The sequence below is a fragment of the Onthophagus taurus genome, chromosome 11, assembly GCF_036711975.1.
Source record: "Onthophagus taurus isolate NC chromosome 11, IU_Otau_3.0, whole genome shotgun sequence".
NCBI classification, from domain to species: Eukaryota; Metazoa; Arthropoda; class Insecta; order Coleoptera; family Scarabaeidae; genus Onthophagus; species Onthophagus taurus.
This window is the reverse complement of record NC_091976.1, coordinates 24964842-24982578: the sequence shown is the minus strand read 5'-3', so window position 1 is coordinate 24982578 and position 17737 is coordinate 24964842. Positions and strand designations below refer to the sequence as shown.

The 17737-nt window shown below is 33.6% G+C and overlaps 2 protein-coding genes across 3 annotated transcripts in view; one reads left to right on the top strand and one right to left on the bottom strand.

The window, feature by feature from the left end:
* Positions 1–239: 239 nt before the first annotated feature.
* Positions 240–5875, bottom strand: LOC111413233 (ATP-binding cassette sub-family G member 4). Its single transcript, XM_023044133.2, has 8 exons — positions 5671–5875; positions 5188–5495; positions 1879–2024; positions 1578–1816; positions 1276–1523; positions 1049–1217; positions 740–996; positions 240–681 (listed from the first exon to the last, which is right to left on the bottom strand). Exons 1-8 carry the CDS (start codon positions 5873–5875, stop codon positions 334–336), a joined length of 1920 nt encoding a protein of 639 aa, XP_022899901.2. The 3' UTR covers positions 240–333.
* A 245-nt stretch (positions 5876–6120) lies between these two features.
* LOC111429033 (cell adhesion molecule 3-like) overlaps positions 6121–17737 on the top strand; it is a 159669-nt gene continuing 148052 nt past the window's right edge. The window contains exon 1 of one of the 2 annotated variants that reach the window (XM_071200195.1): positions 6121–6208. In XM_071200195.1, the coding sequence (XP_071056296.1) occupies positions 6121–6208 (88 nt within the window). The remainder of the gene's footprint in view (positions 6209–17737) is intronic. The other variant, XM_071200197.1, reaches the window with a different exon arrangement.

Below are 17737 nucleotides of genomic sequence, written 5' to 3'. Positions count from 1 at the left end.
GAAAACACCCCTAATAATAAGGGTTGATCTAAACTAAGTCAGCAACCAAATATACACATCTTATATATATTATTATATCGTAAATTTAAAGCTAGGAGAGACATCTTTTAGATGTACGAGAAAGTTTGGTGTTTTGAATGGATAGCTTCCTTTTTCGTATATCTTAAAATTTTGGGAAATTATTAAAGAGAGGTCTAAACTCTACTTAAAGTATCCAATAAGAAATTAAAACATGTACAAAAATTGAAATAAATATATAATAAAAAAATCTATTTACATCAAAATTGTAATGTTAACATCACAGAAAGTAAAAAATCATTCTTTTTAAAATAATTATCGCACTGACAAAAGTTTCCATCTTAAAAGTACATAAGCAAGAATTCTTAAGAAAAACAACATGATGATTAAAGCGATAATATCGTTCCAAAATTGATCTGCTTTCATTGAGATTTCTTTTAAAAATTGTTTCGGGTATTTATAGTGACAATATTTGTCTTCCGGACAAGCAATCGTCGGCCTATTCATCCCATAAACAGCATCAACAATTCCTTCCAAACCATATCTTAAATAAGATATGTAGCTACCCCAATACAAATAAGCCGGAAGATCTTTTATTGCTACTCCAAATCCGGCGAACATCATCATAGGAACCGATAAAGTTGGACCGAGAAATGTTCCATTCTAAAAATAAAAAATTTAATTAAAATAAAATTAATAATCATTAAAAAAATTTACTTACAACAACATTACAAACAGCCCCAATCATTAAACCAAAACTTTGAGCGACAAAAACAACTAAAGTCGAAATAACGGTGAACATAAAAAATCGATTTAATTCTAAAGGTTGTGCTGTCATTATATAAATAATCAATGAAAATAAAAACGCGCAAACGATTGAAATTGGGATATCCACTAAAGTAACTGATGCATAGTACATTTTTAAAGAGTACCACCTATTAAAATGTTCTTTAATTAAAATCGACAATTCAGTTGGAACTAAAATAAAACTCAACAAAATTATTGAATTATTTTAAATGAATTAACTTACAAGTTAAAATCGTTAACATCATCGTTGACATCATGTGATGCATTAAAATCGAAAATAACAAATTGTAATTATCCAAAACTTTCGAACCGTCAATTCCAGCCCTCCAATATAAAGTTCCTAACATAATTGCCACTAAAACGTTCACACCTATTCTAGTATACGTTAATTTCTAAAAAAAAAAAAATTAAAATAAATACAAAATAGTCAAAAATAATTAATTTATTTACTGAGTCTCGTTTTGATTTTAAAAATCCTCTCCTTAATAAAACTTTTAATTGATTATATTGACTCGTTGCTTGAATATTTTCATTATCTCTATTTAATTTCTTTTTCAATTTTGAACTTTGTGTCATCGTTAATTGTTTTTTAATCGATTCCGGATGTTTAAACCATTCTATACTTAATCCGTTTGATGTTTCTTTCGATAATTCTTCTATTTTATCAGTTCCGTATTCGCCACAAGCCAATTCAATTACTGTGAATTATTTAAATAATTAAATTAATTTAAGAGATTTTTTTTTAAACTTACTATAATCAGCTGGATTATGATACATGGGACAGGGTAAATTGGCTTTATCCAAAAAAGGAACTAGATTTTCAGTACTTCCTTGATAAAGACAATTACCAAACGATAAAACATAAACTTGATCGAATAAACTAAAAAGTGATGCTGAAGGTTGATGGATCGTACAAATAATTGTTCTTCCTTGGTCTGACAAATTCTTTAATAACTTGACGGTTTGCGTGCAGGTTAAGCTGTCTAATCCCCTGTTTGTTGAAAGAATAAATTTTATTTTAAACGTTTTTGTTTATTTAAAAATTAAGCTTACGTTGTTGGTTCATCCAAAAACATAACTAAGGGATTATTGATTAGTTCTAAAGCGATGGAAAGCCGCTTCTTTTGTCCGCCTGATAACATGGAAGCTTTTGTGTTGATCGATGTTGATAAACCAAGTGTCGATAAAATGTCTTTAATCTTAAAGTAGAAAAAAATATTAAGGATGATTTAAATTTATGTCTCGATCGCATTTTATTTTTAAAGGGGATACATTGTTACATAAGATTCTTTGTGCCACGAGTGACTTTAACTAAAGTTAGGGTAGAAATTTTCCTGATACCACATCGATTTTAAATTAAGCAGCACATATTGTAATGCTTCGGCCGAGAATGACCTTGGTTACATTTACAACTTGTTAGAACGAAGAATTTCAGACTTGTTGTTGCTGCATATTTTATAGATCATAAACCAATTAGGCTAAACTTTGGTCTTAAATCAAGGTTGCTTGTTTTTTAATTGCAAGTTTTTGCAATTAGTGTCATATCAACCCAAAATTGGTAAAACTGCACCGCGTCTGACCATCTACTTCTCCTGATTAAGTCAAGGTTCTTACGGTTATAGTGCTACCACCATATATTTTTATCCTCAAGTGTCTTGAATGTAGGCTAAACTTTGGTCTTAAATCAAGGTTGCTTGTTTTTTAATTGCAAGTTTTTGCAATTAGTGTCATATCAACCCAAAATTGGTAAAACTGCACCGCGTCTGACCATCTACTTCTCCTGATTAAGTCAAGGTTCTTACGGTTATAGTGCTACCACCATATATTTTTATCCTCAAGTGTCTTGAATGTAGTGTAAGCAACTTCGACTAGAATCTGTCTCAAATTATAAAAAAAATATTTTCTGCTGAAAAAGATTAAGGCGTAGTAGACAAGTATTTCTGGGATACACTTCTGCCAACAGAATCTATGTAGTTTTCTGCAGCATTTAGTTCTTTTTCAGCAATATCTAGTTCTAATGCGAAGATATCTAATCTTCTGTCAGTAGTATTCAATTTTCTATTAGCATTATCTAGGTTTCCATTAGCAGTAACTAGTTCTCTTCTAGCAACAACCTGCTAACGTCTTTGTCCATGAATATCTAGTCTTCTCTCAGTAGTATCCAATTTTCTATTATGATTATCTACCTTTCCATTAGCAGTAACTACTATCTGTGTCAAAAATTAAAGGCCCCTCACTTTAGAGGGAAAAAGATGGTCCTGGTGTGTGTTCCAGAGACAGGGCGTCGCGCCTTTATTTCTTTATCTAGGTAAGATATAGGCGCGACGTACTGTCTGGAACGCAACATCCTTTCCAATTGGCCGGAACCACCCTACCCCGCAGAGCTTAATGTTGTAATTAGAGAGACATAACTTTGAAAAACTGATAACGGTATCCGATAAACGCAGTTATTTGACATTTTTTCGTCAAATCCGCGTTGAAATCCACCCAGCCGTTTTCGACATAACAGCGTCTTACTAGACAGCGATTTTCCGCGAAACTACATGGAATATCGAAAAAATAAAATATGCCCCTCATTAAGTACACATCAGGTTACCACCTGTTCAAAGTTGAAATTTTTTCGTTGGATAGTTTTTGAGAAAAAAAAATTGCAAAGTGGACAAAGTTGCCGGTACCGTAAAAAATTGGTTACTTTTTTCATTTAACTCGCGATAAAAAGATAACCGCGGGTTCGAAAATTTTCAAATTAAGATATGTTATGTAGAAATGTTCAGTGATTACAACAAACTTTGCCACATTCTTTTTTATCGAGCGGTTGTGAAGATATTGATCTCTAAAGTGAAGGCCTTAACTTTTGGCACCGATAGTAGCTCTCTTGCAGAAACAACTAGTCTTCTGTTAGTAGTATTTAGTCCTCTCTAGCAATATTTAGTACTTTTCGAGCAATAATAAGAGTATTTAGGCATTAATTGGTGACGTTCTCTAATGGACATTCCTCTGCCAGCAGCATCTGGTCTTCTTCCAGTACTATCTAGTCCTCCTCCAGCAGTGTCTAGCTCTCTGCCAACAATATCTAATCGATTAGTAGGAGTATCTAATTTTCCATTAGCAATATATCTTCTTTCAGTTGTATCTAGTTTTGTGCTAGCAGTATCTAGTTCTCTTCCAGCAGTATCTAGTCTTTTATTAGCAGTACCTAGTCCTCTTTCAGAAGTGTTCTGACAGCAGTATTTAGTCTTCAGCCAGCATTATTTATAAAGTTCTTCTATCCTTTGAAACATGTTAGGATTAATATGTGTTTGTAAAGAATTGATGTAAAGTATACCAAATTTCGACAGATTTGATTACTTAATTTAGCATGCACGTCTAAAATAACGAGTTCCCAACCAATCAGAAATGCTTCTTGAAACAAAAAAACTATTTGTCGTCATAGAACAAGCATTGGAGGATTCGAACATTATAAAACCATGTTGTTTACTTTGATAGATAAGAAATGAATCAATAGCAATTATACCGCTGGAAAACTTTTGTTTTACCTTAAATTCAAAATATATAATTAGAACTAATTGTTAAATATGATAGTATTGTCAGAAGCAGTATATAGTTCTTTCTTGGGAGTATTTAGTCATCTGACAGAAGTAGCTAGTCATCTATTAGCAGTATCTAATTAATCATCTATCATTTAATCAATCTATAATCATCCATTAAAAGTAACTAATCCACCTCCACCCTTGTATAATTTTCTGCCACCATTATCTTGTCTTATTTTAGCAGTATTCACTCTTCCGTTAGCAGAATTAATTATTCTATCAGGAAAATGTAGTTCTCTTCCAGCACTGTCTAGTCTTCTGCAAGCAATACCTAGTCTAAAACTTCATTAGTAACATCAACTTTTCTGCCAGATATTTTTCTTCTTCGACAATATGTAGTCTGCTGTAAGCAGTATCTAATCATTTGCAATTGTAGTATCTACCAATAGTATCTAAGTAATATTCCTAAGTAAGTGAATTTTCCAGTATGTTTATAATTAAATGTTCTAATAAAATTATATCTTAAAAACCAAAATAAATGTTTGAAACCTTCTATGTTTGAAAAATTTCTTAAAAAATAGATAATTAAACCTGACTTGTAGTATTTGTGATTAAAAGATTTTGAATCATGATTAGAATTGAATAAGAAAAACGAATTTTTATTAATCCTATCAACGCAAGAACAAAAGACACAAAGTCTTTATCAGTACAAATACATTAAACTTTATCAATTGTCGTTATTGACCTGTGAATGCACCAAGCTTGCAACAACTGGGCCACAATATTCAATAATCTCTATTTTAGAAATAAATTTTAAAGTAGAAATTCTTACGATTTGGTCTTTTTCTAGTTTTGTGACCTCGACCCCAAGTTTAAAATCGGCAGCCATTCGCATGTTTTCCCCGACCGTTAGCAAGGGTTGAAGCCTGTCATCTTGGGTGATATAGCAGGACAATTTCCTGAAGGCTTTCAAGTCGCGAACCGCACCGTCAACGTACACGTTTCCTCCAACCCCTTTGATACTATAACCGCTCAACACATTCAGTAACGTACTTTTACCAGCTCCGGATGGACCCATAATAGCAATCAATTGACCTTGAGGTAAATAACCATTGATTTCGTGTAAAATTTGTTTTGTACCTAAACAAAATAAATTTAAATAAATTAATTATCAAATTCATAATCTTGGTGACCTTTGTAACACAAATTAAGTAAGCAAAATGGTATTTCCTATTAATAAAAGAATAAAAATCGCGAAGTCATCTTTAATACAAAGACTACAAAGATAATTAATCAAATTTTTATTATAACAAACCTTTTCTAAACCCTAAAGAAGCTGTATACGTAACATTTTCAAATCGTATATCAATAGGATCAACTCGGGAATTTCTTGATAATCCTTCTTTAGATAAACATTTATTTTCACTACACCCAACACCATTAGATTTTAACGCGGCCTTATTTTCAAGTGTAATAATCGTTGATGGTGGCCTGGAAGCTTCATTAATGATAGCTTCCATATTTGCGCTCGTTATTCTTCGTCGAGTTGTTGTTGTGAGTTCTTTGCACAAAGACGATCTTCGTTGAAGTGACTATCGCACGCGACATTATCCGTTGTTTTATACACCGATTTCGCCGGTGTTCAAAGGTTCAAAATGAGAGGATTTTGAGATCGTGTCGATGCAAGTTTCGTTTAATAAAATGAAACTTGTAGTGAAAAATAAGCGGCGCTAATGAGAGAGGTAAAAATGGTAATGGTTAAAAGATGACGTGCTGTTGGCGAACCTTGACTTTGTTTGTGTGGTCACGAATGGGTCGTGTGTGGAAATCCTTGTTCTGGATTCTTAAAACTGGTTGGATTTATCTTAAAAATTCTTAAAAGAATAACTTTTTTTTAATAACGATAAAGGATTAAATTTCTTTTGTCACGTGTGAATCATTTCGTTTATCAACAAGTATTTTATGAAATAGGAAGTAATGATTGTTGACATAAAAACCATTGACCCCGAGGATAAGTACAAAACTGTGATAATATAATCAAAAATTAACACGCAATTGGCTTTGGTCATTTGAAATAGCACCGATAAACAAAATGATTGCATGAACATCTGCAAAACAACATATAATATATAACGTATAATTGAGTAAAGTCCTCATAGAAGTATTTATTAAAATTTGCCAGAATGGAATTTTTGCAATTTAATATTTTCGGTGAAACGTGCGTCAACAATTTAATGTCGTTTGACCGGTAGATGTGGACATTGAACTTAGATGAGAGAATTATTACACACATTGACACTTTTTTTGGACTTTGAAATTATCAAAAATTAGATAGAAATGCAAATTTTTTAGTAATGACTTCGTTATCTAAATAGAACGTCGTTATCTTTTCGAAAATGTTAATTTGGCACGTTTCGACCATTTTAAAGTTAATGAATTATAAAAAATAAACTTTTAATTATATCTAAAACCTTATTTATTATGTTTATGTTATTAGTGTTATTACATTTATTTGATGTTTATTATTTTAGTTTTAAACCAAATTATTTCAATAATAAAAATGAAGTGATAAACATTTCCGATCAAAATATTTTGGTGGAATCATCAAATTCAAATTAAAAGCAATAATAAGTTTTTATTTATTTAAATTTCTCGAATTGATTAAGAAGCGATTAAGAATTTATTTTAAAAATAGACACTTTTAATATTTCGATTGGTTTTGACGTAAATAATTCTCAAGGTCAGAACAATTATTTTATGTGATGATGAAAGATAAAACTAAAAAATTCATATCTTCCAAAATAATATTTAAATGTTAATATAATTTTTATCATTTTATTAAGAAAATATTGAGGATTTAATAAATAAATTAGTATGATAAATAACTAATATTTAGTTTATGAGAAAATTTGTTTCAAATTTTATTAATTAATGCTAAAAAGACGATAATTAAGGAAATTAGTACAAAATTATTAAAAGAAAGAAGGCTAATATGGCCTTATATTAGATACATAAAACATTATTAAAAGACCACTTCCTCCTATAGACTTCAAATGGAGATTCGCGTAACTAAGAGTGATAGAAGATTAGATAGAAGATAGACTAGACCTAGAACTAGAAACATTCGGTTTTAACCATACGTCTCTTAAGCAGAGTTGGGTAAATCCGTGACTAAATCTGAAAGTATCCGGTATCCGGATACTTTTTTTGGTGTTCGGATACCTTTTAATTGAATTTTTTTATTACCCATTTTATTATTATACACATACATATACACCATCAGAGTGTTTGAATCCCCATATTTTTTCAGTTTCTTCTACTATTGTACATCTTTTGTGACTACATCAATAATTGTTGCTTTACATGTTGGAAGTTAGTTGTTCTTCTCTTTTATTACTGTGAGAAAATCGAGGGCTCTTTCTCCTACTAAAATTTGTACACAAAATTTCCCCTTCCAGAAAAAATTCAAAGAACTCATTTCCTAGCAAGTGTACAGGGTGGTTCAAATTCGATGTCCGAATAGGCTAACTCGGAAACTATAAGAGTTAGAAAAAAAGTAGCTTACATGTCATGATCTCGTTTTTCGAGAAACTGCTAATGCCGAAAACCTCATAGCGCTATCGTCTTTTGTTTTTCCCCTAGAAGCCAAAATTGGAAATATCGTAAAACCAGCAAGTGCAATTATCTTCGTTATTATTATAGGTGGAGTATTATAACTAAGACATTATATGGACACTTTTTTATAGAGAATTGGATGACGTAGTCAAAAAAATTTTTTCGGTTTTAGATTTTGAGATATCATCACAATTTTCGTTTTTTTAAATGGAAACAACCACTGATTATTCGCTTATTGAATTCGTTATTTTTTTCTGATTACAAAAATATAGGGTTCGACAGGTCTATTTCTTATTGTTTTAGAATAAAGCCAAAAATAAACTTTTTTTTTAAATTTCCATCTAGTGTCATCGACGAAATTAAATTTACAGTTTCCTGTAAATTATGGTACTATAACTAAAAATTAAAAAAACAAATTTCTGATGTTTGAAACAAATAAATTTGTTGAACTATTTAATTTATATATGTTTTACACAAAAGTTGGAATAGATTGCATTATTTCACATTTTTTATTAATATTTAATATTAGCTTTGTTCGTTGGGACTGCACTACTCTGCACGACATGGCACTCGTATGACGTCATAGTGCCATGAAGTGTAAGTCAGTGCAATGTCATGTCAACTTAGTGCAGGTCAGAAAAGTGTATAAACCGTGGTCCCAACGAACAGATTATTATAAAAAAAGTGTATAATATTTGAAATGGACGAACAGGAGATTGTCAGCGAAATACTCGTAGAAAATGAAATTATCGCAGAATGTTTTTTTAGTAGCGATTCATCAATTATTATATTATTATTATCATTTTTTATTTTTTTCAATTATTAGCGAAATATATTTTCTATACCAAACTACTAACCCTTATTAGTTCTTTCAAAAGTACTACTTAAATTACTATAAGGTTTTATTTCTCAATATTTAATATTAATTATTACAAAACACGTTTTCAAATATTCCGCCATTTTAGTTACACTGCACTTATTGAACTTAATCGAAAGCAGGTGCAACAAAATCTGCACTAACTTGCACCGACTGCACTAAATTGCACTGCACCTGGCCCAACGAACAGTATGAGTGCAACTGCACTAAACTGCACTATCCCCAACGAACACACAACATCTGCACTAAACTGCATAGTGCAAGTGAGTGCAAGTAGTGCAGTCCCAACGAACAAAGCTATTATTACAGGATTTTTAAAGTGACACTTTTTGAATACAAACAAATGTAGCTATGTTTATTTGAATTCAAAAGAAAAATATATGAGCGCCATCTATCAATAATTTATTAAGTCATTTAATAATAATATTAAATATTAATAAAAAATGTGAAATAATGCAATCTATTCCAACTTTTGTGTAAAACATATATAAATTAAATAGTTCAACAAATTTATTTGTTTCAAACATCAGAAATTTGTTTTTTTAATTTTTAGTTATAGTACCATAATTTACAGGAAACTGTAAATTTAATTTCGTCGATGACACTAGATGGAAATTTAAAAAAAAAGTTTATTTTTGGCTTTATTCTAAAACAATAAGAAATAGACCTGTCGAACCCTATATTTTTGTAATCAGAAAAAAATAACGAATTTAATAAGCGAATAATCAGTGGTTGTTTCCATTTAAAAAAACGAAAATTGTGATGATATCTCAAAATCTAAAACCGAAAAAATTTTGTTGACTACGTCATCCAATTCTCTATAAAAAAGTGTCCATATAATGTCTTAGTTATAATACTCCACCTATAATAATAACGAAGATAATTGCACTTGCTGGTTTTACGATATTTCCAATTTTGGCCTCTAGGGGAAAAACAAAAGACGATAGCGCTATGAGGTTTTCGGCATTAGCAGTTTCTCGAAAAACGAGATCATGACATGTAAGCTACTTTTTTTCTAACTCTTATAGTTTCCGAGTTAGCCTATTCGGACATCGAATTTGAACCACCCTGTACACTAAATTTCACCAGCGAGAGACTACTCGGGAAAAATATATAAGTATAATAAATAAAAATATAAGTAAAATATGGATAATAATATATTAGTTTAACAACAATTTAGGTCATTTTAAAAGTATCCGAAAACTGCCGGATACATGTATCCGGATACTTTTATGGAGAAAGTATCCGTACTTTTTTAAAAAGTACTCGAATAGTTTTTTCTGTATCCGACCCAGCTCTGCTCTTAAGACGGCTAAACCCGAATGCTTCTGGTTCTAAGGTTGGTAATAGGTCTACTTTTAGTTCTATACAAATATACAACAATTTGGCACAGAAAAGCAATAATTGTTGCTACCATGCACTTGCCGCGCAATGTTTGGACACACCCTAAGGTGAAACTGCTGAGGTTGAACTTGATGAGAAACACACATCGTCTAAAGCTTTGTTCTACTCATGACTGCTTATCTGCTCTCTCAAGCGTAAAGTGACAATTCATGAAACACCACGTTTAATAAATCGATTCAAAAACTGTTTGAACTCAAGACGGCCGGATTTTCTTTGAGTGACATGGGTTGGTTCTAAATTGAGTGTTTACTGAGGTTAGTTTATAGGGGTTAGGATGATTAACATTTCAAAAGAAAGCTACCCTTACTCAAATTTTTTTCTCGGGATGATTGACATTTCAATAGGAAACCAACCTTACCCAACATTTTTCCAAGAATAATTGACATTTCAGTAGGAAACTAACCTTACCTAACATTTTTTGAAAGAATGATTGACATTTCAGTAGGAAACCAAGCGTACCTAACATTTTTTCCAACAATGATTGACATTTCAATAGGAAACCAACTTTACCCAACATTTTTTCCAAGAATAATTCACATTTCAATAGAAAACCAACTTTACCCAACATTTTTTCCAACAAAGATTAACATTTTAATAGAAAGTCAACCTTACCGAACATTTATCCAAGAATGATTGACATTTCAGTAGGAAACCAACCTTACCCAACATTTTTCCAAGAATAATTGACATTTCAATAGGAAACCAACTTTACCCAAATTTTTTTCAAAAAATGATTGATCAAAGAAACGTTTATAAAAACACAATGATGGCTCATCCAGAGAGAAGCAAAGCGAACAACGTTGCCAAATCGTTGAAGTAGCTATGACAGTTTGTGACTTAAAATGAATTTGAAATTATATTTACATTTCTTTGTTTTTTTATTGAGTTATTTGAAAGGCTTGTCCTAAAGAATTGGTTCCTATCACCTTTATGTAGAACAGAAGATGAATTTGATCAGAAACTGTCCTGTTATATGAATCGGAAGCAATGTTGTTACATAGCAGGGTATTTATTTTCAAGGGTAAATTTCATGGATTAATACCCCGGGGTATGTACAAAAGATGGGTTTTTAGAGGTATTTATAAAATTTAATTTAAATTGAGTTGATGGCAGTTCTGCAAGCACTTCAAGAATGCAGAATGCATAGCCTTGGAGAGATTACATTAGACGACTTAAAGGAGGTGTGTGCAAGAGTCGGGCTAAATACCAACGAGGAGAAATCAAAATTTATGACAAATCTTGTCCCCAGCTAACATCAACATTGGGGATAATGACATTTAGAGGGTTGACTGCTATGTATATCTTGGCTATGAGGTTCGTGTATCGAGAGATAATCAAACAAGCGAACTAAACAGAAGACTTAGAGACATCTTCAAGAGAAAAGGCCAAAAAAGGCTTTCAATCAATTCGTGTTTCCGTAACGCAAAGATAGGTGGAGAGGTCGATCCTGGGTTAACTCTGAGGGACTACATACGAAATGAAGACCTATGAAGAAGAACTGACGTAATGATGTGGTCAACATTGTGGCAAAGCTTAAGTTGAACTGGGCGGCTCATAAATGAGCAGTGGACAAAACGGTTGTTTGAGTCAAAATAATGACCAACAATTGAATTCAGACAGCACAGAATAGAATTGAATGGAACAAAATAGGGCTGCTTGATAATAATAATCATAACAAGTTGATCTAATCTAAATTACTACAGATTCGTCTGATGATAATACGTCTTTGATTGAATTCCACGTCTTCAACGTGCATTTCCTCTTCATTTTTTTTGAATCTAATATATTTTCACTTTTATACGCACTGTTTGGGTATTTACCCTGGGTCGGGGTAAATACCCGGATAAATACCCATTTTAGAAATACCTACCCGCCGGGGATTTACCGAACGCCCATCACTGATCGGGAGCCATTCGCACATAGCTTGAGGTAAGATTACCTGAATAAAAAATTGCTTGGGTGGCGACTAATGTTTTTGCAAAGTAAGAAATTAACAGCGTTTGTAGAACATTCTTAGAAAATATAGATATGTATATGGATTGACTATGTGCTAACTCGAGATCCAGACTTTAGTTGTTACTCAAAGAGTAACAAAGAGAGAAGCATGGAATATAATGGGATTGTTAACGAGATATAGGAAGGGCTATGGGGAGTATGAGTGATTCAGCTGGATGGAAACGGATGATAAAGAGAGCGAATAAAGAGCAATGTCCAATATTTAAGGGCTTATTTCGAAAAATTGCATATAATAATACATGTTTTGAAATAATATTAAAAGTGTTATCTATGTTTAGTTAAAATTTTCTATGTCACTGCTTCGTCTCTGCGGTGGTAAATTCTTTGTAAGTAAATCACAAAGTCCATTCGCAAGCAACATACGTAATCTAAACGCGTGGCATAAACATCAAAGTATGCACCAGCGTCGCCGTCTTTCCTTTTGTGCAATTCCATATCGGGCCGCCGACACAAATCACTTTGTACACAATCGCGTAACTGAATCGCAACGCTCTCTCGGGGAGAGCATAAGAGCAGGAGGAGGAGGATGGTTTGGGTGGCGGCGTGCGGTAGCTAAACGCTTACATAATCTGACGTATGCATTAAGTTTGATTTATTTACGATTACAGGACGGGTCCCCTAATTGAAACCGGCTCCCACTGACGGATGACGTAAACATCGACGCCGTAATTATACCTACCTGTCGGGACGCCTACGCGTACTGCGCGTCTCCGACACTAAGGGGCGGTGACAAATCACCTCCGACGCCCTAAAGGAAATGATGCGACGGTGCCGAGAGGGTAAAAAAGATCTTTGCCGGCTGTATTCCGTATTAATATTCGGATTACTGACATCCGTATCTCAACTGAAGCATACTGGAGGCTGGTGCTGGATGTAAAGCTAATCGCAGGTGGGGAAAATTTGTCAAACGAGAGACGGTATATGCTGGAAATTGCTCTCATAACTTACGTCTCATTTATTAATACGACAAGAGAAGTAAGTAGGTAGCAGTGAATGAATAGGGTTGTACTTAATCCAAAGATGTTTAAAAGAACTTTTAAAGACATCTTTTCATTTTATAGACTTTTGTATTAATGTAGAAAATGTTCTTCCGGTTGACGATAGCGAGGACGACGGCCGCAATTTGAACTCTAACCGCACGGGAGACTTTAAAGCGTCGCGACGCGTAATGACCTGTACAGTGGAATTAAAGGAGGGCAATTAAAAGTCGTCCGACGTAATAAAGACGAATATTTGCGCTTTTTGGCCGTAGCCGGGAGGGCACTTTACAGCGGAAGCGCGGAACGGAGGCGGCGATGAAATGAGCCGTACCGTGACAGATGGCGCCGACTTAGAGCGGCCCATCACCCGGGTCGAGCGTCGCGACGCCGGCGTAAAGAAAACTTCGCGTCGTTTTTTCTTTTACGACGCGGCGCCGCCGCCCGGCGAATTATTCATCTCGCCGTTATTAGACCCGCCCCATTTTTACGGCGTTTGATAACTAGTTTAATGAAAAACTTATTAGATTTCCCAATGGCCCGAACCGGAAAAAGCTATTTCCTTGCTCCCGAAGACCGACTGATATTTAATTTTCCGACAACGCCGCTTCTATTCTATGCCGCCTTTCGCGGAAATCGTTTCTTTTAATCCCCGATTCTAAATGATTTATGAAGCAAACGTGGATTATAGTATTGAAAATGAAAAAAATAGAAATTTTTTTAGATAGAAGTTAGCCCCCCATTTTTGATTTTTAAATTTTTCATTGTTGTTCTAGATTGTTCTAAAGTTGTTCTACATTGTTCCAAAGCGGAAAATAGAAAAAATAAAATCTCGGCGAGAAAAATTAAAAAAACGGGGTTTTATTATTATAGATGGCGATGTGTATCATACTACAATACACATTGTACCTGACAACGTTATGAGTTGCAAGTTACTTTTGGGTGATGATTTACTCTCACAGGCACAAGTATTGATTAACCATTCTGGAATCCATTTCACGAAGATACAGGAAAATTATGCAAATTGCTCTTGATGACGACACGATTGACAATTTAATTGAGATCAAAAATACCAAGTTAAGGGAAGAAGTTAGAGAACTGATCAACAACTATCGACCGGAAGAACGTGTTGCAACTCCAATGCAAACAAAAATTGTTTTAAAGGAAGACATTCCAATTTCCCATAGACCTCGAAGTTTATCGCAGGCAGAAATTGATAGATGGCTGGATGAAGGAATCATCGAACACAGCTCTTCTCAATATTCAAGTCCGATTGTTTTAGTCAAAAAGAAAAATGGAGATACACGCATATGTGTAGATTATCGAAAAATTAATAAGATTATCGTGAAAGATAGGTACCCACTACCTGTTATTGAAAACCAACTAGACAGATTGCAAAAATCAAAGATATTCAGTACGCTAGATCGCAAGAATGCTTTTTCCATGTCGCCGTTGAAGAAGGAAGTAGAAAATTTACATCCTTTGTAACTCTTGCTGGTCAATATCAATTTCTTCGAACACCATTTGGGCTTTGCAATTCACCGGCCATATTCCAAAGGTTTATTAACAATACCTTCAAAGATTTGATATAATTTTAGCTGAAAACTTAAATATATGCCGTTGAAGTAAACCAAATTTGATTTGCCTATAACTATTATTTAAAAAGTTACAGATTTCGAAAAAAGTGTTCCCCTAATTTTTTTGAGCAGTGTATTTATATACAGTGTGTTTCATGAGGAATGGTACATCCGTTAGTATGTTATAGATTTGTTCATTTTAAGCAGAAAAGTTCCTTAAAACATGTGCTCAATTCTTAAAGGTAACTGAGATACAGCTAGTTAATGCATAAACTGATTTATTTAAATCTGTACATAAAATATAAAAATTCGGACTTTCAAAGGAAGGGTTCGAATATCCCACCGCCTAACTCGATGCACTTGGCTGATCTCTTGAAGATATCACGCATTGTGCTGCGTAATTTATCCTGATGTGCCTTGATTCTTGCAGCACTAGCCGTAATACGAGTGATTAGCTCATCACGTGCGATATTACCCATCCACAAAATCTCCTGACAAGGTCTGTTAGTTCAAGATGTTGTACTGATTGAACATGGAATGGATACAAGCCATGAGTACGCAATGTTCTCCATACTTTTACATGAGGAACACCTAGACGAGCAGAAAGTCTTCTTGTCATCTTGGTAGATGGACTGCGTTCGACCGACAGAAGAATTTGTTCAACTTCATTCAGAGTTTGCACACCTGTACGTTGAGAATGAATACTTGCACTTAAAACAGAACCGGTTTCATGCAATCTGTTGAATGTTCGAGAAAATGCTCTTGAATCTGGTAACACTCGGTTAGGAAACCGTGTCCTATAGTCATGACGAGCAGCAGGTGCATTTCCATTGCAGAAACCGTAACAAAACACCATATCAGCAAAGTCCGAATTTCTATATTTTATGTACACATTTAAATAAATCAGTTTGTGCATTAACTGGCTGTATTTCAGCAACACACCTAGAACAATTTGAATCAGCAAAGTTTGAGTTATTTTAGATCGTTATATGTTTTTTAATTGTTATTGTGTAATTTAAAACCGCTGACGCAAGAATTACTGACTGAAACTTCCAAAAACTTTAATTTTCAAAGAGTAAAGTGTCCTTTATAGAGTTGTTCTAGTGAAAATAATAACTGTTCCAGATTGCTTTACGTATAATAAGTATATATTTGTAATATGGAATTGAAAATAGAAAAACTATGGTCGCAGCAACTAGACATTTTGGCAGCCAAACCTATTTTTAGTTATAACTTCGTGATGCTGTATCCCATAATTTTGATTTTCTAGAACAATAATTAGTATAATTAGAACAACCCAGAACAACAAAGAAAATCTGATTTTTCCAAAAATGGGGGGCTAATCAAAAACCGGGGTTTTTCTCGCCGAGTTTTAATTTTTTCTATTTGCCGCTTTGGAACAATGTAGAACAACTCTAGAACAATCTAGAACAACAATGAAAAATGTAAAAATCAAAAAATGGGGGGTAACATCCCGCACTCAAGTTTTTTATTTCTACTATTGATTTATATTTATTTGGCTCGATTATTCAAAATTCATTAACCATAATTAATTATTTATTTTAATAACATTTAATTAATTCCCAATTGCACAATAAATATCTATAGGTAATCAGTAATAGAATATGCATTGGTAGTGTTTACGTTAATCCAAAGCGATGGTGCAATTAGCGTATTGACCATTTTCCGCGTATCGTAATCCATCTATCCATGCACGTAATAATATAGACGGTGGTGCTCAAATCAATTTAATACTGTATCATACATCCTCCTCCATGTATTAATAATAATTCATAGGAAGTTTGATAAATAACCCACGGCAATAAGCTGTTTAGAGGACGATGCCCGGGTGTTTCAGCAACGACATCTGCGTCGCGAGGCGGCAACTAACGAACGCCAATGCGGCGTGTTCAAACACGTTCGCGAACTAACGGCAAACTTTAAACGGAATTATTTATCGAATCGGTTTGCGATAGCGCAAGTTGATAGTTTATATTAGGTGCGCGTATCGATAAGGAAAGTTAGTTGCTAATCATAAACGAGAAAAAAATGGCAACATGTTGTAATCGAATTCGGAAAATGGTGCTCCCTTTATTTACCCCACTATATTTAAAAAGGGTAAAACGAATTCCAGTCGCAATTATCGCGTAGAATCCCGCGGGTATTCGCGATTAATCGCCCCGAAATTTTTAATTAAATAAATTCGTGTCGTACAGAACAGGGATGGTATTAATTTAACGTATTCGATCAGCAATTGTGCGTCGTGAACCGCCTGGTGATCAACGCGTAGTATTTGAGAGGTGGTGCGTGGAATGCAATTTCATTTTAATTAAATGGCGTTTTGTGTCTGTATAATATAAACCATACGTTGTTCTAAATCCATTTATTTACTCTAAATAAAAAATGATTAAATATTTAGAATCCTTGAAATTACTGCGTTTTTGAAAATTCAATACTGTATGTGGTTAAAAATCAACGCTGTGAGATAACAAGAGTCCATTCACATCGAAACTGAAGCCATTTGATTTATATCTAAACCTATTCTGCATAAATTGCACACAAACCAAACCTAACAAATCCATGCGTAAATCAGGTTCAACCTAAGTCTTCTTTTTCTTCTTCTAATGGTGCTACAGCCCGCTTCGAGCCTTGACCTCCTTCAGTTTCTTTCCTCTTCCATCTTTATCCATAGCCGCTCTCTTCCAGTTTCTGATTCTCGAGTCCACCTCATCCTGCCATCTCTTTCTGGACCTTTGCGTTGGGACTACACAAACCATTCGGAATACGTGACCAGCACAACGGAGTCTTTTTATTCTGACGAAAACGGATATACATATAAACGAATATCTTTATACATTTCGTGCAATTCGCGATTATACCCCATGGATCTCCATTCCCCGTCTTCTTGCTTTGGAA